This window comes from Dryobates pubescens, chromosome Z (assembly GCF_014839835.1).
Source record: "Dryobates pubescens isolate bDryPub1 chromosome Z, bDryPub1.pri, whole genome shotgun sequence".
NCBI lineage: Eukaryota > Metazoa > Chordata > Aves > Piciformes > Picidae > Dryobates > Dryobates pubescens.
The window spans coordinates 90,037,350-90,060,160 of NC_071657.1; the positions used below are offsets into that span (position 1 = coordinate 90,037,350).

The window sequence follows — 22,811 nt, forward strand, 5'->3', positions numbered from 1 at the left end:
AGGGTGTAAAATACATACTTGGGAGACAGAGCAGCATTTAGTCCAACCCCCTTAATAAAGTAGGATCACCTTAAGAAGGCCACACAGGCACACACAGGTGTTAATTTATACTCCAACTACTAGCACCCAGCATATCACGTTCTTCTTCTATCATAAAGGAACTCAGAACCTAAAATTCCAAACCATTGAACCTAATAAGGCCAAATAGCTTTCTTTGTGATAGCCGCCTATGTACACTATTGTGACTGAACACCTGCTAGCCTGCTAATTCACTCAGTGAAGAAACTGTTTCTTACTTTAACAGGTTTCTATAGTTTGTATATTGCTATTAAAGGGATCAGGAAAACCCTCGGGTTTCAGGTACCTCTCTGGCCAAAAAGAAAAGAGCTACTTCATTAAAGATGTGATTAAACCAGACTTTTACTTTTGATGTAAATCTATAAAGTAGAAAAAATGCTGGAAGAGCAAAACAAATTGTCACAAGTTGTATGAAACTACAAAGTTGTAAAATTTTTTAAAAGCATACAAAAGTTTTTTATTTCCATTTCCATCAGCATCAGGATTTACCAAAATCTATGTATCCTTTCATCTAATTGCTAGATTGACAGTCAACTTTTCTACAAAAGTGAATGTATTAAGGTGTTTAGGTTTATCAGTCCCAGACTGTTACTAAAAAAAATGTACATCTGAATATTTACTGCTACTGACTTAATACTTGAACCCATCTACCTGTGTTTAAAAAGATAGCCTTTCATGTTTTCCTTATAGGTTAAACTCAATTTTCACTGAAGTCAGAGAAGACTTCAGATACATTTCTTTCAAAACAGATACAAAAGAACTATCAGGCTAAGGTTTCCCCAACCCAAAGGAATGAAAAACATCTTGCGTGTCCTCCAAATGCTTTTGCATCCAAAAAGGTCAATTTCCAATATAGTGCAGCATTGCGCTGTGCTGCATATCCCCAGGAATTCCCTCTCTGGATCCAAAATGGTTTCAGCAGAAGACACTAGAATTCTTCATTCTTCCAGCAGAACAGTGCACAGTGCATCCTCCTTGTCGATCATTATTGAAGCTATTGCCCCATCATTGAACTCAAAAGATGTTCCTCCATCTACAACCATACAAGCATCCCAACAACGGGAACGAACACAGACTCTGCAAAACCCCAAAGAAAGAGTTTTCAGAAAATGGCTTTTAAAAAATGAATTATTTCACAAATGTACTCATCTTAGGACTGCTTCTTGGACATTCCTGTGCATGGGTCAGTAAATGGCTTAATCACATGGCAGCATACTTGGAGAAGAATTTAGCATGGAAGGATGGATGGATTTAGAATCCTCCAACCTATGAGTACTTTGTCTAGACTCAGCAAAGCATCCAGAGAGGACTGAAGGTCTTCTCATCATTCAGAGAACTGCCTATAACATAACACTTTATAATGAAAGCTGCACTTGAGGCATATTCTTTAAATAAAGCTACTCATGATCCCATTTAATAGTGATTTACTTAACCTTTCACAAAGACAGTTTTCATATAAATTACACTACTAATATATAGTCTTCATGTTAAGTGAAGCATGCAGTTTCAACTAGCAATGCTTGAGATTAAAATAATTTGGATGTTGATATAGTCTGTTACATATATCTCTTACATGAACCATTCACAGAAAGAAGGGCAAGTAATTGCAAACACAAGGTTTAAGATCAGAATGTTTGCCAGGCAACACCATAAATATGTATTGCAGCCTGTTACTGTCAATATTACAGTTTGAATACTGTACCTTTAAGCTGATAAATTTAGGTTCATAAAATTTCAGGCAGCTCTTTTAGAGCTGCAGAAGGCAGAATAAAGCTACCAACCATCTGTCTCTTCGCTTACCTTTTATAAGGCATTTACTGGAATTTAACCTTTTGCATGTTCAGAAAACAACAACACTATTACATAGTCCTCCAAACCTCTTTCACGATGCTAGACAGGCAGCAATAGTCCCGACAGAGCAGCTGCAAAGACTAGTCTCAAATGGATGTGCATCATTTATTGCTTTGAACTTAGTCCTTGGTCTCAACAATGTTCTGATGTCCAAATTTTGATCAACAGTTACTGGTGACTTAAATTTTCCCAAAGACAACTTTCACAAATATGAAGAGCTGCCAGTGTCTAGTTGTGACCGTTTGACCAAAAAATCCACCCTTACAGGCAGAAAATTCTACTTTAAAACGGGAAAAAATGGTCAGATATCCCTACCAGGTATGCAGAAATTAGTGGCCTAAAGTATAATTTTTATATCCCATGCCAAGTATTCCAAATAAGACAAGAATTGGTCCTGTAGAACCCATAGATGAACATGCAGTTATTTCCTCCTGCTTTAACCTCTCACTACCTCTTAACATTTACTCACTCTTAAGAACTCACAGATCCAAATGACAAAGCAGCAATAAATATTAAAACCCATGATACATACACAGTGGGGATCTAATATTTTAATATTTAGTCACAGTAGCCAGAGATGTCCTTCATTACTAAGTCATAAAATGTTTCTGAAACACTGATGTGGCTCAAAAGACATTTGATATAAAAGGTTGAATTAGTATCTAATTAATACTGAAATACTGTTGTAATTCTGAACATAAAACTAACAGTTATGTGCACTTATATTTAATTGTGGCACGTTCCAGAAAAATCAGCCATAGAATTATTTAGATTGGAAAATACCTTTAAGATCATGGAGTGCAACCATAAAGGTAACACTGCCAAGTCCACCACTAAACCTTGCTCTTCAGTGCCACACTTACATCCCATTAAAATATCTCTAGGTGTGGTGACTCTACCACTTCCTTCGGCAGCCAGTTCCCATGCTTGATAATCCTTCTGGTGAGGATTTTTTCACTATTAGCTAATCTAAACATTCTGTAAATTAAAATGAACTACCAATCATTTATAATTTGGAGGTACATCTAGTCCAATCTCTCACTGGAAGCAAGCCTCACTTCAAACACAGGTTAGGTTGCTTAGGGCCTTGTCCTCTCAACTTTTTACTGTCTCCAAGGACAGTAATAGCACTACTCTAGATGACCTGTTATGCTGCCTGACCATTCTCACTGTGACAAAAACTTTCCTTTTTTTATCAGACCCTTATATCCTATAAAATCTTATGTATTGCCTCGTATTCTGCTCTGAAACCATTTTAACTTGATCTGTTCTGTAACCATCTGCTGGTAGCTGAGGACAGAAACTGGATCTACCCTGCTTGGTCTTGTCTCCTCCAGCCTAAACGAAAGCACCATTTGAGTCTCTCCTTATATTTTCACCCCTCATTCATCATATCAGTGACCCTTTCCTGAATTCACTACAATTTGTAAATGTCTGTGCTTCACGTTGAGGGAAATTGCACACACCTAAAACTGGGTACATTGAGATTCTTTTATTCTGTAGGACTCTGCAAGGATCAATCATTAAAAAGGCATAACACAACTTGGAAATACTTTCTCCCTGTTCTTACAACAACAACACTCAAGCCCCTCAAACTGGATGATGAAAACACTACAAGAGCAACTCTTGGATCACTGATACTTTGACAAATACAGAGAATGAATTAACTCTGTAATGACTCCTACAGCCAACACTTACTTTGAAGAGAACCCACGCTGACGGCTACTTGAGAAAACTCTGTTTACAATAGGTTCCCGAACACTGAAAAACATCTTTGGTTCTTCCGGACTGTAGAGCAAGGACTCATTATAATCATTTGTTACTGTAAATAGAGAAATCAGCCATTAGTTTTTCCAGAGAAATTGAAATTGTTCTTAGAAACACACATTCCTCTAAGAAAAAGCAGATCCCCTCAGAGGGAGAAGTTTAATCTACCAAAAAAAAAATCACAGAAGATTGCTTTCAGTGCTACTGCATGACAAACACTCAGCAGTCTTCAGGTTATTAAAGTGTCTAAAATCTAAACCAAAAATATAAAAATCTAAGTAAGTGCTTTCATATAAAGTCAGACATTTTTCACCAAATGTGGCTAAATAATGTTTTCAAGAAAGACTAATATTGCAAGAGCTCTAAAATACTGAAAGCAATGCTGAGTATTAAGAATACAGAGAAAATGACCCAATCAAAGATAAGATCTCTTAAAGAAACCATGCCTTTTTCACTAACCTTTTTGTACCAGTTCTGTATTCAATGGCAAATTCAAACTTCCATGCTTTTCACCTGTTTCAGAGAAAGAGCCTCAGTGAGCTAGGAGTATCTTTATATAAACTCAGCCAGTAATACCACACTGTTCACTCACCAATCTTAAGGATCTCTTCAACAGCTTGATGTGCTACCTTGTTAATATTATAGGACCTAGACAGAAACATAGAAGTCTTGTTTGCTAAGGGATACAAGATGGGAGAAAACCAAGACCAAAACAAACCAAAAAATCTTTCAGAGAGATAAACTATGTTTAACATCAGGAAGAAAATAAAATAAAAAATGCTATTAAGTGTGAGCTGACATCAGTTACTTTAAAAAACCCAAAGCCTTAAATTAACTCTTGGTTTGACATCTACCTGTGGGTTTGTAAATCTTAAAAATCCATTAAGTGAAATCTTCAGGGAAGAAGAGCACAACACAGAGGATGCAGTCTCCTTACCACTAATCCTTCTGCCTTAAAACCTGAAGAATTGCTGATCTGAGGCTGTGTAAAGAAACACTGAAGCATGAGAGTGTGTACAGACTGTGTGTGTTCTTATCCCTTCTGTCTACCTCTGGCTAATTAGTTCCTACTGTTAGTTCTTATTCATGGGAGCTAAAACCTTATAATAAATATGCCACCTTGTTCTTACCCTAAGGTGTGGGCATGAATCTCACAAGTATCAGTATATACAGAAAAGGAACAGTCAGATCAGACACTTTTGCCACATTTGGATGCACAACAAATCAACATGAAGGCTCAGTCTGAACCATGTCTAAACTCCAATAAAAGTCTCTTTCACAGGATAAAAAAGGATTAGGTACTGATCACAGTCTCTGTGCAGCAGTATTGTGAACATCTCAAATATGCAGGTCTCAATACAGCTTTAAAATGCTCACTCCAGTACTTCTATCATGGCAGTTAAGTATCTCAGACTACAAGAGGAGATCCACTATACATCTTTACAGACTACAGAGCTGCTAAAGGTGGTGGGCTAAGGTTCTCTCTCTTACACCCACCAGCAAGTCTTAGCAGATGGAGCTGAGCAAGGAACTGAGGATGCATACTTTGAAACGGTTCTCTCTCTCATTTAGATATCTTTTATGCAAGTTTTGGCAGCTGCAGGAAGTACTTGGACATTCAAATGCCTCTCAGTTCTAGGAGGTTTGAAATCTGAGAAGAGCTGGAAAACTACAGGCTAAGAACACCACTCCACTGAGGCTTGGCCTCAGTTTAGAGGAGTCCACCAGTATACTGTGATTACAGCAATGGAAATGGGCTGCCCTGGAGTTCAGTCCCTGCTTCTAGGATTGCTCAATACAGAGTATATAAGCAATGAAATACCCAAGAACAACTTTGAACTAAAACTGTACACTCCCAAAGTACTGAACACTAGGAAAGCTCCCCTGGTAGCTGTCTGCCAATTTAATCCTTGGCAGCCTCCAGGACCAAGTTATGCTGACTGAATACAAAATTCTGAATTACAATGAAGAGTAAAACCCAGTAACCATGGTTACAGCATGAATATTCATTTTTTAAATTTCATTAAAAGCTTCAGTTCTACTTCATCTTAGCCTGCCACATAAATCCAGGGCCTGTTGTACAACTTTAAACTGTAAGCAGATTTCCAAATGAAAGGGGCTCTCACTGTACGTGTCGCTTGCATCTCAATGCTATATTTATTAGATTTACACGCAGTACTACAACTTGTTTAAACTGAAGTTAAAATAATTTCTGCCTTTGATTAAGCTAGCATAGCTCTGTGTGGATGCCCTTCTTTATGAGGAATATTCTGGCCAAAAGTCTGTGCCCTTTTAGTTAAGCCTGAAAGAGGCAAAAGGCTTGGAAGAAGAATGGACAGTAGATGTGTCAGGGAACACTTAACACTGTTTCCAAGTACATGATTTCCCATTCTTAGAGCTTAGGAGTTTTCTGAGCTACTTAACTATTTTTATCTTAGCAACATGAGTAGTTCAGCTATCTCCCCAATATACTCTGCAACCATAATCTCTGTCCCGGGCTACCCCAAACCATACACCTCCCTATGTGGAATGTCCTCATTCACCAAAATTACACCTAAAGTAAACATCTGTCTCAATACCTTAGCACCTCACCCCTTCAACCCTTCATGCCTAGAAGTGAGGGGTGCAATGCTCTTCTACACCTAAAACAGCCTTGAACCACAACAACAGTGAGAGTATTTGGACATAACTGGCACAGGCTGACTTACCCACAGCCCAAAGCAGACAGTACAGACAAAATGCTTAAAGAAAATAGGTCCATCTAGCTTATCTGAAGCAACGTTTTATATCAAAGCAGCAACATGCACTTACCATGCTTTTGATCCTGTTCCAGTGCACACATTAAGTCCTGAAGTCTTCTGTTTTTCCCAAGGACCATCATCAACTGATATCTCATAATAGGAGGCCCTATGAAGCGAGAATTTAAAACTGGGTTTGCAGGACTTAAAGTTCTCCCTGAATAAGACAGAACACATAGCCTTATCAGGCACATCAAAATTTAGAGGGGCTAGTTTCAAATCTGGATGATAATTTCACAGGCTTTGCATGGTGCTTCCAATTTGGCAGCCACTTTTGATTCATTGTTTTATAGCAGTTTTTACAGTGAACAAAAGTGATTTGCAGCATGAACTTCTAGGCATTTTTTCTCAACCTCTTTTTGTATTAAATTATGCACAAAGAACTCCATGGTTCATGTGGGAATAGCTCTATACACAAGCAAGATGTGCTGGTCTTAAAAATGAAACAGCAAATACATTACCTTCCTTGCATAATTGCTGAACTACTGAAAACCCCCCATGTTTATGCTGTGATTTCGTTTCATAAAATTACTCCAGGGAATACTAAGAGGCAAGGCACTCTAAAGTCAATTTTAAGCCAATTTCTTGATCACTTCAGTAATTAAAAACTCACTCTGATTCTTCACAAACAGTTTTAGCTTTACAACAGTCAGCAGTCTTACATTTCTTTCTTTTCTTTCCTAAAATTCAAGTGTAGTAAGTCTTAGAGCACAAGCGCCATTAGGTGATGGTGGAATCAAACAGCACAATGTATTTTGACACTCTAAAAGGAGGGGGCTATTATGAAGTGCTGGAAAGCAATTCTGTGTTCCTCTGTCACTCTGTATTAAGGAAACATTTTAGAATATTGATTTTTAGAATATTGATTTTTGAATATTGATTTTAGAATACTGTTTTAGTGGAGAGCAAAACTGTAACTCTGAGACTACTTCCTTCTGACAGTCTGAGCCTGCAGTCCAGATGGAAGATAAAGCACTCAGGGAACATTTATACTGTTTTTAGCAGCAATCACAGTGTTCCAGGCATTACACAAACACAAGATGCTATACTCTGAAACTGGTTTGTTGGGGATTTTGGGGTGTCTTGGTTTGGGGTTTTCTAGGGGGGGCTGTTTTGTTTTATTGTTTTTTAATACCAAATAAATAGATACTCTAAAGTACAAGTAAAAGTTCGGCCAAATCATGTCCAAGGATCATGTTTTAACGCCCTTCCCACAGCCTCAATCACATTCCCACATTTCTTCTTGTTATCTGGCTGGCAGAAATGCACTGATCTTCAGGACAGAATTGACAGTCAAAAGATATCCTGGGTAATAGTAGGTAGTACCAGTATTTGATAGAAACAATTTTTTTAGAACAAGAAAATAAGTTTCTGCCAAAAGTTTCTGATACCTTTGCCTCTAATGACTGAAAAGGAGGGAAAGGAGTACTTGATTATGCTATAAGCTACTTCTTTCTGCCTGGTCATGCTAAAAGCTCTTTCTGCTTGGTCATGCTAAAAGCTTATGGAATGATATGGAAGAAGAGATGCAGGAGAGGAGGTATTTTAAGTACAAATATTTTAATCTTCAGGCCACTGTAAAGGTAGAAGGCATTCAATTACATAAGAACTAAACAGAAAGAAGTAAAATAATAAAGATGAAAGGAAACAACCAGGAATAATGAAAGAATGGCCAGATAGGAAAGTAAAAAACCAGAAACTAACATCACTGCACTTACATCTCTGAAAATATACTTTGTAATCAGCAACAATAATCACTGTTACATATTCATGGACTGGAACTGAAATTTGACAGTAAAGACTGTCACTGGTTCTCCACTGCAATGTCATGAAAAGAAGTGATTTATGCCCTCCTTAACAACAAACATACCTGGATGAAAGAGATTCCCCAATGAAGACTTCATTGAGTGCTCTCACTGGTAAAAGATGTGGACCAGAAATGTCAGATCCTGTGGATAATGATATAACAGTTTTCAACCATGACTCTAAACCCCCAATTTTCAAAACCAATTCCCCTTTCAATGGAGGATACACCATGGGTTTGTACTCCAGACCTAGTGCTTTATTTTCTTCAAGGACTCAATTTTTCACTGATTTACCCTGCAGCCAGTCACTGGCATTTTTCAAAAGCTCAGGTATTTTGCCAGCAGATAATACTATTTAAAAACATCTCTAAATTAACTGTTAGTACTGAAAACTGATTCTAAGTGTACAGTCCAAAATAAACATATAGAAACAAAAAATACTCCCTTCTATAAACCTAAATCTTAGTCTTCAGCTAATGAGCTGCCTGCCAGCCACCCAACAACATTTCAACTCCTTCAGTTCTTAGAAATCTTTATCTCCTATTTCAAATCATCATAGCAAAGTGATTATATACTGGTCAGATTTTAACCTACTTTGATCCTGGAATCTTTCATTTATGTGAGCCCTGCTGTGTTGCTCTTGGCTCAGCTGCTGTTCATGTAAATCTACAGGGGTTGGGTTAATACCAGTTCCCTCAAGATACAGTCGGATTCTTTGCCGCCACTGCCACCTTGGAGAAGAGAAGAAGTTGGTATCAGTAGCTGAAATATTCATTACAGAATTAGACAGAATCAGAGAATCTTCACTCTCAAAGCAGAGCATCTTAAAACTAGAGGACAAATATATTCAAAGTCACATTCCAAGTTTCATGGCTTCTACTGTAATTTTTAGTTTCAGAAAATTAATTTTAAATGTAAATACTTTACAGTTATCAATTTTCTAACTATTCTTTTTTTGTTAAAGTGTAAAACAGGAGGACACAGGCCAAAAGCAGACCACAAAATTATTAACAACTCCTCTTTTTAGGCATGTGATCCTATCTTATGAATTCATGACTGATGCAGTGATTTTGAGGATTTCTCTCAGGATCTCACACAGGATTTCACACGGAATATATGCTGTATTTTTACCATCTTTCATTTGTATTTGTAGCTGCCCAGAAAAGCAGCTCTATCCACCCCTTTACACATAAAGGCCACAAGCATCCTCTCATTTTAAGAATCTCTTCTACCCTAGGAACTTTAGGATCCCTATGAGGAATTCAAATGAAGAAAGACACAGACATAAAAGGCAATACTCCTCAGGCTGTTACAACATTGTTGGTATTTTTTCCTAGAGGTGGCATCAATTCCTTTTTCCTCCTACAGTTTAGACATTATATAAAACAGTAACAGTAGCTTTGCTTAAGAAAGCAAATCACAATGGAGTGCTAGGGGCACATCTTTTCCCAGTCCATACTCTTAATACCTGAGTGACACTAACCAACTTTCCTGAAATTACAGCAAGGAAGGCTTACACTTTATGTAACTACATTAATAGTTTCTCCTCCTTGCACAGCTTCATTCAACACATCTTTACTATAGCTACCTACCTGCCCTTAAATTCCAAGTATGGTTTTAAGTAGTTATGTAGACAGCACACATTGAGTATCACTGTGATAGCCTCCTGAAAATACTCGTGCTAAAACAGGTCAAAACCCCCTAAAATTAAAAAATGGGACTGTACTTCTATTATACCTCTAGTCTGAGATCCTGTTACACCACTGACCCTCAAAAGAGCATTATGGGTAGTGTGACATAGTTTGCCCTTTATAAATCAATAATGCTGTTTTTTTTTCATGGGACTGCAAAGTAATTGCTTACACAGATTGTTGCACCGACTGATACTTCAAGGATAATGAGAAAAGCCATTCCCACTTTTCCAGTCTCTGGCATTTCACTGTCCTTAAGCAACTCTGAGCCATCAGAAGCTCTTCCAGACAGGCTGATCCAGTGCAATCAGTGACTGAGGGTGAAAACTAGAGCCTTTTTGCTGAAATTGGCAGTTACTTTTATCTTTTTGCAGTCCAGTTATCACTCTTGACCACAAACTCATTTCTCAACATAGTGAACATCTACACAGAACTCACAATATGAGGCCTGAGGATCTCACTAAGCATCATCTGCCCCTTAGGAATTGCACATCATTAAGTATTTTTCAACCATAATGTGTTTTAGAAAACCAAAGATCAGTGAATCCTACCTGAACTCACCACGATATAGCTTCTGTAGTGCTTCAGAAAATGAGTGTGTATATCTCACAGGCAAGCATAAGTGTCCCTCTGATCTGGTAGCAAAAAGGACAACAAAAATGACAATTCAACTATGAGGACTTGGTTAAAACAAAACAAAACAAGCACCTCTTTCTATTACATAAAACAAAGCTACACTTTGACATTTATGAACCTATACTATTCCTACATAGTAACACATCTGAGATAACACACCTCTTTCACCTCCCAAGGTGTATGTGTGTAAGACATAGGATGTGTCACACTTTCCCTAAAAAACTGGCTATTCAGTACTAATCCTGCAGGAATATGTAGGTACTAATATAGTTCCTGTCACCATAGCTTGAGGCAAGGAATTCAAGCTTAATAAACATTGCAAGTTAAAAAGAAAATTTCCTCCATTTATACACCAGTTAGTGATACAAGACAGGTAAGCAACATGCCTAAGATCAAAAGAATCTCATATCAATGCCAAGACATTAAACACTGCTCCCCTTTCATGAGTGGTATTTGATAGGTTGAAGGCACTTGTTATTTGAACCCTGCTATTCAGGCTTCATAAAGCAGAGTATCTATTCACAGCATCTGAAAAGTTTTGGAAGAATAAGGTATGGAAGGAATGGAAGGAATTAAAACTTCTGGTCACCAGTTTCCTATCTCTTGACATTAAAATCACTTGTAATATTAAAAGCAGAAAGCTAAATCTGGAAATCTCAGCAGACAAAGACTTAATGAATTCTGAGATCTATTTGCCACCCATTTCAAGGTTATACCAGCCATGCAGTACTGCATCCACCTGCCCTTATCAGTCTTTGTGATAGGTGGATGCAATTCATAGTTTATAATAGGACACTAACTGGCTATGGAGACTGCGTCCTCTAAGACATGACATGGCCTACCAGAAAAAACTCCTTAATCTGAGGCCCTATCAGATTTCCAGTAGGATTCACATCTTTTTAAAGAAATCAAGCTTCTGTGTGCTTAGGCACCATTTTCAGTTGGATTTGTTCCTGTTTCCTCTTCTATACTGCCCTCCCTAGTCTCAAAGTTCTGGTCAGAGAAGCTAATTAGCTTCAAGTGCTGTTACCCTGCTGTGAGTAAACAGCAGTGGTGGTTTAACAGTCATGCTTATCCAATACTTTGTAAGGTCCTCTCAGATGAGACAGGATAACTTATTGGGGAAACTTCCTAATGGCACAGCAGGATCACTTGATATTTACAGTGCACTAAACCAGACATTTAAGCTACCAAATGCTGCAGGCATGCCTCATGCATCATGAACACAAATGCAAATTGTGCCTGGTATTAATGGAGTATTGCCATCACAAATGTGTTTTTACCTTTCAGGATCAGTATTTATTCCAATAACTGGTTTAAATTTATCAAAGACCTTACTGGCTGCCAACAACATTGTACCATCTCCTACAGAAAAAAACAGAACAAATGTTAGTTTCACTTTACCTTCTAGTATCCGAAACAAAACAGTCTCATATGTACTGAAGCATTATCACTATTTACTTTCCTATCAACAACTGATGAGGTAAGCCACACAAAAATAAAACAGGACCAGAAAACTACTGACACCTTTCAAAGCAGAGTAGTGACAACTGAATTTAACATGGAAAATGTAACTGGAAAAAAATATGGCTTATCTGATAGCTATACATAATTTGACAGAGGCAAGTTTGAGAAGATATTTATGGAAAAGTCTGCATGTTTATCAGCTTGTAAAAGAGATTATTTAAAGAAATAAATTCAGAAAGCATTGCTAATAGAAGCCACAGGAGACAGGAAATAATACCAAATTTGATATTATTTTATGTGGATTACATGGAAACAACTACTTTAGAGTTTCATCTCTGTTGCTCTGCTAGAAGCCACAATTATAAGGCTAGAAGCCTTATTTGGGCCCAAATAGGCACACTTGACAAAGAAGTCTTAGATAAAACTGTTGAAGTGAAAATCTTCTAAGTGTCACTGGTTTCTTGAAATACTGATATGCTTTCCCGCCTGTCAAACAGGACAGCTGCATCGGTCTTTGCACCAAATACAAGCTTTGAAAACCTCAGATATGTGTCACTTCCCAGCTGTGTGCCACATAACCATGACAAATGTTGCCACAGACAAATCGGCATTTTAATCTCTAGCTTAGAGGAGTTATTTGAAATCTACAGGAGTTTGTTAGGATGCTTCAGGAATGTACACATGTCCCTTTCTACCCCTGCTGCATGGTAACCTTTGCTAAGGGCAAAGTGGACCACTACAGAGGAAAGAAAGGCAGAGCAATGGTAAAGTCTAATGGCCACAGATGACTGAACATTATGTCAGAGCCCAGCAATATCCTGCATATATCACAGAATTGCCTAGATTGGAAAAGACCTTTAATATCATTGAGCCCAATCATTAACATAACACTGACAACTCCTTAACTAAATCATATCCCTAAGCACTGTGTCTACACAATTCCAGGGATGGGGACTCCACCACTGCCCTGGGCAAGCTGTTCCAATGCCAGATCAACATTTCAGTAATGAAATTCTTCCTAATATTCAACTTAAATAGCCTGTGTGTTGTAGTTTGAGCTGGGTGCCCCCCTGGTGCATTCACTTCCTGTGTCCAGAAGTCCAGCCCAGAGGGATGGACACAGGAAATTGTGTATTCCCTACCATAATTCTTTGCACCACTATAAGATCCAGTGCGGAGTCTGGCACTTCCTCTTTCCTTCCCTCTCCGAGACTTGGTAACTGGGGGAGAGATCTCCCGGCCATGGGCCTGATTGGGCCCAAGGCCACAGGGGGATGGGCAGTCTCAGGCCTGGCCAGCTGAGACTAGCCCAGCAGAGGGAGGGGGAAGAAGGAGCCCTGGGGGTTTTGCATGCACCCTCAGGTGGGGATGGGATCTTTCTTTGTCACTGTGCTTTGGGTTTTATGTAACATTCACTGCTTTCTATTTAAACTTTCATCACCTTTGCAATCCGTTTGCCTGAGTCGTTATTTCTGCCTGTGGTGGGGAGGGGACCTGCCCCAACCCATTACATTTTTGGCGCCCAACGTGGGGCCAACTGCAGCTCGGATTGCAAAAGATGGAGAGTTTAAATTTAGTTCTGGGCGTCGGTTTGGGTTTGGAAAGTTGGGGCTCAGGTTTTGTGTTGCCGGGGCGACTGTGTGAACTCCTGTGGACTGCAGGATAGCTGGTGCGTGGCTGATGGCATGGAATTCCCTCCTGTTGTTTGGGAACAGCGAGGGGTGGCTCTTTCTGTGACTTTCTGCCCAGGGTAGCTTAAGAGTGCTCTAGTAGCCTAAGAAGGCGAGACCTGCCTTCTCCTCGTTCTCTGCGGAGCGGCAGGGAGCGGAGGAGGGGCAGCGGCAAGCAGAGCGTGGTCGGCCCGCGGCCGCTGCGGGGAGCGGACACCCGCGGCGAGCGGGCAAGCGACTGCTGGAGGTGACTCGGACTCTGCATCGCGGCGACAGAGACGGCGGGGGCCGGGCCGGGCCGCGTTCAAGCGGCGGCGGCGGCACCGCCCGAGCCGGGCTGCGTTCAGGCGGCGGCGGCAGCTGTAAATCTTTCCCTGGTGTTTTCGGACGTGTTCCGAAAATGGCGCCGAGCACCTGGCTCCGCCTCCCTGCTTCTTCAGTGGGCTGTGGCGCAGCTCCTCCCTCTTCCGGGGGTGGAGGTTGTGCAGCCGGATGCTGTCCTGCCTCGGTACGCGAGCGCCCAGCCGGGGGGTGCGGAGTGCCTCTGACATGCATCCGTGTAGCTTTGGTCCACGTGAAAGCGGTTGGCTGCGGCACCCTGGATGGATTGAAAAAGGCAGTCGTGGAGCCGGATTGTTCCGACTGGCCTGCCCCAGGGGTGGAGAATTTGCCGCTGAATAGGAGAGTAAAGGCTTGGCTGAGAAGTTGTGAGGTATTTCCAGGTGACCAGGATGTCCCAAGGAGTCCACAAGGAATTCACACTGCAGGAGAAGGACTGCGTCGCTGGGAGGTTCCATCACATGAGGAAGAACAACTGGAATGGACTGATGCTTGAGCCTGAATGAGAGACTGTTTGAGTGGACGCCCAGATGAAGAGATGGACTTCGCCGGACATGTCATCAGAAGTTTTCTGATCTGATGATGTGTTTGGGTGCAAAGATTATGGTATGAAATACAGGGGTGGCATGTTGTAGTTTGAGCTGGGTGCCCCCCTGGTGCATTCACTTCCTGTGTCCAGAAGTCCAGCCCAGAGGGATGGACACAGGAAATTGTGTATTCCCTACCATAATTCTTTGCACCACTATAAGATCCAGTGCGGAGTCTGGCACTTCCTCTTTCCTTCCCTCTCCGAGACTTGGTAACTGGGGGAGAGATCTCCCGGCCATGGGCCTGATTGGGCCCAAGGCCACAGGGGGATGGGCAGTCTCAGGCCTGGCCAGCTGAGACTAGCCCAGCAGAGGGAGGGGGAAGAAGGAGCCCTGGGGGTTTTGCATGCACCCTCAGGTGGGGATGGGATCTTTCTTTGTCACTGTGCTTTGGGTTTTATGTAACATTCACTGCTTTCTATTTAAACTTTCATCACCTTTGCAATCCGTTTGCCTGAGTTGTTATTTCTGCCTGTGGTGGGGAGGGGACCTGCCCCAACCCATTACACTGTGGTACAACACAAGGCATTTCCTCTTGTTACCTGGTTGACTAGACTGACCCCACCTCTCTACAACCTCCCTAAAGGGAGCTGTAGAGAACAATAAGATATCCTCTCAACCTCCTTTTCTCTAGGCTGAACAACCCCAGTTCTTCTAGATGCTCCTCCTAAGACTTATTACCCAGACACTTCAGTAGCTTCATTGTCCTTTTCTGCACCTGCTCTAGCACCTCAATGTGCTTCTTGTAGTGAGGGGCCCAATACTGACAACAGCACTTGAGATGTGGCCTCACCAGTGCCAAGTACAGGGGTAAAATTACTTCCCTGGTCCTACTGGCCACACTATTCCTGACACAAGCCAGGATGCTGTTGGCCTTCTTGGCCACCTGAGCATGTTGTTGGCTCAGGTTCTATCAACATCACCAGGTCCCCCTTTGCCGAGCAGCTTTCCAGCCACTCCTCTCCAGGCCTGTAGCACTGAATGGGGTTGTTGTGACCAAACCTGGCATTTTGGCCTTACTGAAACTCATAAACAATTGGCCTTGGCCCACCCGTGTAGTCTGACCGTGAGCAGCTGAAATCACAAAAGTAACACTGAAAAAACTGCTGTGATCCAGTGTTAAAAAGAAACAACTCAGCTGCTCTGTGGTTAGCTGTTCTGTTGGTTCATTTGAAAACCTCCAATCAGTGGTACAGGTCACTCAAAAGTTGGCTTCTATCATCCAAGATACTCCAGTCACCGGAATTAAGTGTGAAAGCAAGATAGACAGTTTGAGAAAGGGGAGGAAAGGTTGTATGTTAGTCCACCTCATACATGAAAACCCAAGAAGTTTGGTTTATGGCTATGTATAATCACAGGACATGAAGCACTGTATCCTCTTTCGTAGAAAACTTAAAAATTCCACATTTTATAGTGTTTTACACAAGACAATTGAGTATTTTCAAGGTGGTCATACACTGGGATTCAATTCCCAGTGCCACAATTTTAGATACTAAAAGCAGAGAGAATGAAAGAATCACAGAGCATTTTGGATTGGAAGCAACCCTCATAGATCATCCAGTCCAACCCCCAATTGTCACAGCCACTGTATTTTATCATATTTTCTGACAATTAGGTAAGACATGTTTTCTCAATGTTCATACCTCCACATGTTTCAAATACTGCAAAACATTTTTGAAAAAGATATAAAAATACACTGAAATAAATCCTTCTCCCTTCCCTGGAGCATACCTCCTGCTGATATAACAGCGTCGGCCCATCGAACTGTCTCTTCATTATACTCTCGACGTTTAACAAGACGCACTTCAATCCTCTCGTTCCTACAAAGTGCAGAAAAAGCTTGTATGTGCCCTGTATTGCTCCTTGTCACATAGTTCTGAAAAACTGACATGTAATTAAGGACTAACTACAGTGGCATTTAGCCTGTAAGCGTTTGACACACGTAGCACAAAGCTTCCTTACATTGTTTCACACAACCCACGGATATTTGCACTGTCTGAAATACTCAACACTCAACATCCACGCAGTCTTACCGTAAACTCTCTACAAGATGTTCCACATTTTTTGTATGAATGCGATGCCGCTCCAGTAGACCAGCGTAGTTAGACCCCTTCAAGGCAAGCTGTAGGGCATAAAATAATTTGTCAAAGTGCTCTTGAATAACACAAACAGAAGCTATGAAAACAATGTACTTTATCTCAGCAGAGACTTTTAGAAGCATTCCACTAATTACATCTATATAGAATATACATAGAATATACATAGAATAAACCAGGTTGGAAGAGACCTTCAAGATCACCGCGTCCAACCCATCAACCAATCAAACACCACCCAAACAACTAACCCACGGCACCAAGCACCCCATCAAGTCTCCTCCTGAAAACCTCCAGTGATGGCGACTCCACCACCTCCCCAGGCAGCCCATTCCAATGTGCAATCACTCTTTCTGTATAGAACTTTTTCCTAACATCTAGCCTGAACCTCCCCTGGCGCAGCCAGCATTTTACACACACCAGTCAGCCTACAGCGAGTAGCTCACAAAATGAGTTAGATGGCTGCAGTAGCCAAGAAGCACAGAGCTTTCAAAAGCTCTATACAAATAGGCAAGCATGCTACACTGTCTTCTGTGCCACTTCAGACACTTTGCTTTCCCTGAATCTGCTAAGTAATTTAAACTGTAGGTTATATCTACATAAAATATTAAGTAACTATATTCCTGTCATGTGCTAAAAGCACGCAGCTAATTAAGAATTATAAACACTGTGCTACAGAGGACAACAACAGAAAAAGCAATAAGAATTTTTGAAATATGTAGGCCACTAACCTTCACATTGTATGGGAGCTAAAATGGAAGACTGCCAAGTGCTGACAAAGGTGACATTTCCCCTGCATCAAAAAAAGCTTAAGGACAATCTACCTACTACCATTGATACCATCCCTGAATTATAGACCAGATTTTTCAAACAAATTCACATCAATAACAAGACAAACAGAATTAAGCAGTTGCATTCTAGTATCATTCTCTTTGGAAGCTGAATCATCTTAATCTTCATCTTAATCTTGGCACACTCTTCTGCCCATGGAAACATTTTGCAGTTCATATAGGCTGCGAGGTGTAACTGCTGGCTGAAGATTGGATATTTTGCAGCAAGTTTCTGTGAGACTAATTCAGTCACCATCTCTATGCATTCATTCTTCCCCTCACTTTGTGTTGATCTGCATGTTTACATGGAGATGAAGCAAGAGGAGTGAAAAGGATGTTAAGCAAATGGAGTTTACAAATACATTAGAAAAAGTGATCTGGCATTGAGCAGGCTAGACAAGATGAGTTTCTGAGTCTCCTTCTAGCTTGAAGTATTCTACAATTATTCTGCCATTGCTTTCTATTCCATAACCAATGAAAACCAATTTACCAGCACACAAACAGAATTTCTCCTGGAGTTTGTGTAGAGAAATTCACCCATGCCAGAGGCTTTGAACAGGCATTTCCAGCAATTTGTTCAAGTGCCTTTACTCAAAGTTGCATACTGTTCCAAGAGAAAGTGGGTGCCAGTCAGCCACATCTAATCCCATGTCCACAGAGACTCCCACAGCATGGAACTCCATAGAAAAGGGGAGAGGACTGGCACAATAGGGCAATCACAGTTAACTGCAAGCTAATGCCCAGCAAATACAATCTTTCTTCATCTTCCATCTGCTGATGTCAAGAAATCCAACCATGAGCTATGCACAAAGTCAGTCTTGGTGATGAAGAAATTACAGAAAAGAACGGAACTGGCCACTCTGGAATGGTATCAGCATCCTGCTCAGTGTGTTAATTAGTGATTAACGTCAAGAAAAAAATCTTCAGGTGGTCTTGCAGCCGGGGTCAGGAAAGCACCTCCAACAGAGAGGCCCCTGGATGTTGCTGGGATGCCACCAACAGGACCACAGGCAGACAGTGGGAGTACCTGCACTTATTTAGACTCACACAAGTGCATGGGTGATTAGAAAACATCCAGTCAAAGCTTTTGGATAATTATTACAAAGCTTGATACTACTGGTTTACAGGGGCGTGGCATGTTATGTTCCATTAATTGCCTCACATATTTAAATCCTTCCTATTACCCAGCTACAACATTTGTGCACTCCCATATGTCTCTTGCTCTTTAAGAGTCCATGGTGTTACACTGGGACCTTGAAGTGCCACTCTAGCCAGTTACATACAGCACTACCCATCGCTGCATCTGCTTCAGCCTCTCATGATCCATTTGGAGTATAAAGGAGAAAGTGGAAAGGAGAAAAGTAGAGGTATTCATCTCCACAGACAACACCTGCCACTGAGTATCATGCATCTAATTTGCTAGAAGAGGGTTTTTCAATTGCTTATTTGAAGCACAAATTGACCTCATTTTACCATTAGAAAGAAAAATAAACCCACATGAAATAGCCTCTAAAAAACTGTTACTAGAATCAGTGTTCCCATACGTGCTTCCTCTAGAAATACTCTGTTGTGAATGAAATAAGCAGCCTGTCCTCTGCAGCATATATGCTTCAGGCTGCTCTTTTGACAGACTGTTAGCTCAGCACTCAACAGAAACTGCAAACTTCTTGCAATTCTATATGCCTCATTTATTTGGCTAATTTGTCAGCACACTATCTATCAGCTTGGTCAAAGAGAGCTTCTATCTTGGAATAAGGACAGTGGAATAGATCTCTGTATGATCATGTGGGGGTTTCTGAGACACCAACATCAGTGGTGAGGTTACAGCTAACATTTAATTTGCTTTAATTGCAAAGAAAGGTTCAGAGAGCATCACTTCTATGGAACAGAGTCTGATTTGTTCTGTAACTTACATATGCATTAGGTGCGCTAAATTATTTCATCAACAGCTTCAGAAAGCAGAGTTGGATGTTCAGCAGTATTCTGACAGCTGTACTTCTAGGCTTGCTAAGAGCAGTACTGCAGAACAGGTACCTTGTGTACAGGTCTCCTCTTTCCATTTAGATTTAGAAAAAGTAAGCAGGTAACACTAAGCAGTAAGGTAAATCAAAAGTTAGGGCCTTGATTTTAGACAGCTAAAATACATCTACATAATTAACGAATGGTCCTAATCTACAAAAGACTCCAGAGACTGGAATACCCTGCTCATCTCTAGCTTCATCCCTCTAGCTCAGAGATAAGTAACTCACAAGTTCAGTCACCTAAGAACTCGGAGATTAACAGGTTGCCTGAATCTCTGCTATATAGCTATCAAACATGAACATAAATCAGTTGCTCTTCATGCAACTATGCCAAAGAACCAGAAATGCCTACGGGCCTTGTGGTCAGAGGCCACAAAAGGTGGGAAGGCACTTGGAGGTCATCTTGTCTAAACCCCCTGCTCATGCTTCATCACCTGAAGCTGTAATGGCCAGGTGGATGTCCAGAGGGCTTTGCAAGATCTTTACAGGTAGAGTCTTACCATGGGTTGAGTTGAATCTGCTGATATGTATTCAATACAATGCTGCCATCATGCCAACTTTAAAATGACAGTGTTGGCTGAAGCAAAATATCATGGGGCTTGGAGTTCAGATTGTAACATGAGAGGCTTCCTGCTCTGGCTGCTGCTTCCAGTTTCTGGGTTTAGGGCGTTGGTCTTTTCCACAGCGCTGACTACTGCGTGCTTGGGTGGGGGAAGATTTCGTCACTGGCTTCTGCTGATGAGTCTGCTTTTGCTAAGCTCATTGTATAGCACACAATCTCATTAACCCCTTTGTCTCAATTCACAGGTGTTTTTGTATTACTTTCCCTTCCATTTGTGTGGGGGGCAGGGGGCTTGCTTGTGAGAGCAGGCTGTGTAAACCCAGGACAGCCCATTTCTTGGCACCCAACACAGAGCTCAAAAAGCAGGCTGTCTTAACCAGGACAGTCTCTTTTGGCAGGAGATGAAAGGGTTGAAATAATGAGAAGCAAGGAAACAAGAAGATTCAATTAAGGCTTGAGGCTTGTTAAGGGAGTTTTATATATGTTTGTTGCGGGTTTTTTTTCCTGTGGTATGTTCACATCATTGATGCATTTGCTTCACAGGGGCAGCTGGGGCTTAGGTGCACTTGTAATTGATGTGCTGTGTGGTGGCGTTCTTCATCTCAGGCAAACAGCTTAAAGCTAAGCTGTTGCTGTGCTGGATACTGGCATATTATGCTATGGTAATTCCACTAGCCACTTCATTTAGATATAATCTTACCCAATGGATGGGCCAGCTTTTGCAGGTCTTTCCCAAGAATGCCACCCAAAGATCTGCCTTGAGGCTGGGTATTTATGAGTGGCAGGATGTGTGGGAGAATATAGGGAAGTGCCTACCTAGGTCAGTGGTCACTTCCAGTGCTTTGAAATTTCATCCCTGAGTGTAATGGGTTGGGGCAGGTGCCCTCCCCACCACAGGCAGAAATAACGACTCAGACAAACGGATTGCAAAAGTGATGAAAGTTTAAATAGAAAGCTGTGAATGTTACAGAACACCCAAAGCGCAGTGACAAAGAAAGATCCCATCCCCACCTGAGGGTGCATCCAAAACCCCCAGGGCTCCTTCTTCCCCCTCCCTCTGCTGGGCTAGTCTCAGCTGGCCAGGCCTGAGACTGCCCATCCCCCTGTGGCCTTGGGCCCAATCAGGCCCATGGCCGGGAGATCTCTCCCCCAGTTACCAAGTCTCGGAGAGGGAAGGAAAGAGGAAGTGCCAGACTCCGCACTGGATCTTATAGTGGTGCAAAGGATTATGGTAGGAAATACACAATTTCCTGTGTCCATCCCTCTGGGCTGGACTTCTGGACACAGGAAGTGAATGCACCAGGGGGGCACCCAGCTCAAACTACAACACTGAGCAAATGCAAAATCCTGACAAGCTGATGAAATGTTTGGAAAAAGGCTTTTGTCAGCCCAGAATTTCCCAAGAGACAGAAATTGCTGCGATGTGTTAGGGCCTGGTCTGTGCCTATTTGCGGGGGACTGTGATGTATCTATGAACCCTTGGAAGAGCTCTGGTGAGAAAACCTCACTGTGCTCCCATGAGAATCTGGAAACTCCCTGGACAGACAGAGTGGGAATGAGAAACCGCAAGATAAGATGGGAGGCCACCTGGACTAGCTTAACAAGTAACTACAGCAATGCTATTGCTGATCCATAAGAATCTTGAGAAAAGTTCATTAACCAACTGCAGGCAGCCACACTAACAATACACACAATATATGAGTTGTGTGCTGGAATAAATCTCTCACCTTTTGGCCTTCTATATGCTCTGCTTGTGTTTGATTCTTGTTGCACAGACCACCACCTTATCCCTAGCCCGACCCCTTTACAGCAACACCTATTGAGCCCTTCTCATGACTGCTCAGAGCAAGGAGGGGCAAGAGAAGGTCTCTGAACTAACAGCAGGCATGGCAGTTGTACCTGAGAACCAGTCTGTGGCAGCATTGGTTGCCCCTGCACAGAAGAGGAAATATACAAGGAAAGCAGCTCATCTGGCAAAGGATGAGAATGAATCAAGTTCATCAAAGGAACAAGAGGAAGAGCTGGAGTGATCACTCAGTCTTTGGCTTTGCAAGATGGCCAAGGACAAATGGTGGATGAAACAAGGAGTAGGCCCCAGCAATGCAACTGAAGACTCTCTTCCTCTGTACAGGGCTGCTTCACCTGTGAAAGAACTGTCCCAAAAGGTCAAGCAAATCCAAGAGAGTATGTTCTGGTCCCTACATGTATGCTCTTACGTTTCAGACATGGGGAGCATGCACCTCCTTGTTCAAAGGAGAGAATCTGGGAGGTACACACCACAGCATACCCTGTGGCTTTACTTTTCCCCTGTGGCATTAGTAGATACAGATTCACAGTCCACACTAATGCCATCAAAACTACAAGGGATGGGATCTCTACTTCTGAAATGAAAGGGAATACATAATAGAATACAGAATTAACCAGCTTGGAAAAGACCTTTGAGATCACCGAGTCCAACCTATCACCCAACACCATTTAATCAAATAAACCATGGCATCAAGTGCCTCATCCAGTCTCTTTTTAAACACTTCCAGTGATGGTGACTCCACCACCTCCCTGGGCAGCACATTCCAATAGCCAATCACTCTTTCTGTGAAGAACTTCTTCCTAACATCC

The 22,811-nt window shown here is 41.5% G+C and overlaps 1 protein-coding gene across 1 annotated transcript in view; it reads right to left on the reverse strand.

Moving 5' to 3' along the window:
- Positions 1-156: 156 nt before the first annotated feature.
- The window catches only part of NADK2 (NAD kinase 2, mitochondrial), a 41,433-nt gene continuing 18,778 nt past the window's right edge, over positions 157-22,811 (reverse strand). Inside the window, exons 2-12 of the mRNA XM_054178250.1 lie at positions 16,723-16,811; positions 16,421-16,509; positions 11,910-11,991; positions 10,542-10,625; positions 8,894-9,030; positions 8,365-8,443; positions 6,508-6,651; positions 4,289-4,344; positions 4,156-4,209; positions 3,628-3,751; positions 157-1,155 (exon numbers count right to left, since the gene is read on the reverse strand). Coding sequence (XP_054034225.1) covers positions 1,017-1,155; positions 3,628-3,751; positions 4,156-4,209; positions 4,289-4,344; positions 6,508-6,651; positions 8,365-8,443; positions 8,894-9,030; positions 10,542-10,625; positions 11,910-11,991; positions 16,421-16,509; positions 16,723-16,811 — 1,077 coding nt within the window. The 3' untranslated portion in view covers positions 157-1,016. The remainder of the gene's footprint in view (positions 1,156-3,627; positions 3,752-4,155; positions 4,210-4,288; positions 4,345-6,507; positions 6,652-8,364; positions 8,444-8,893; positions 9,031-10,541; positions 10,626-11,909; positions 11,992-16,420; positions 16,510-16,722; positions 16,812-22,811) is intronic.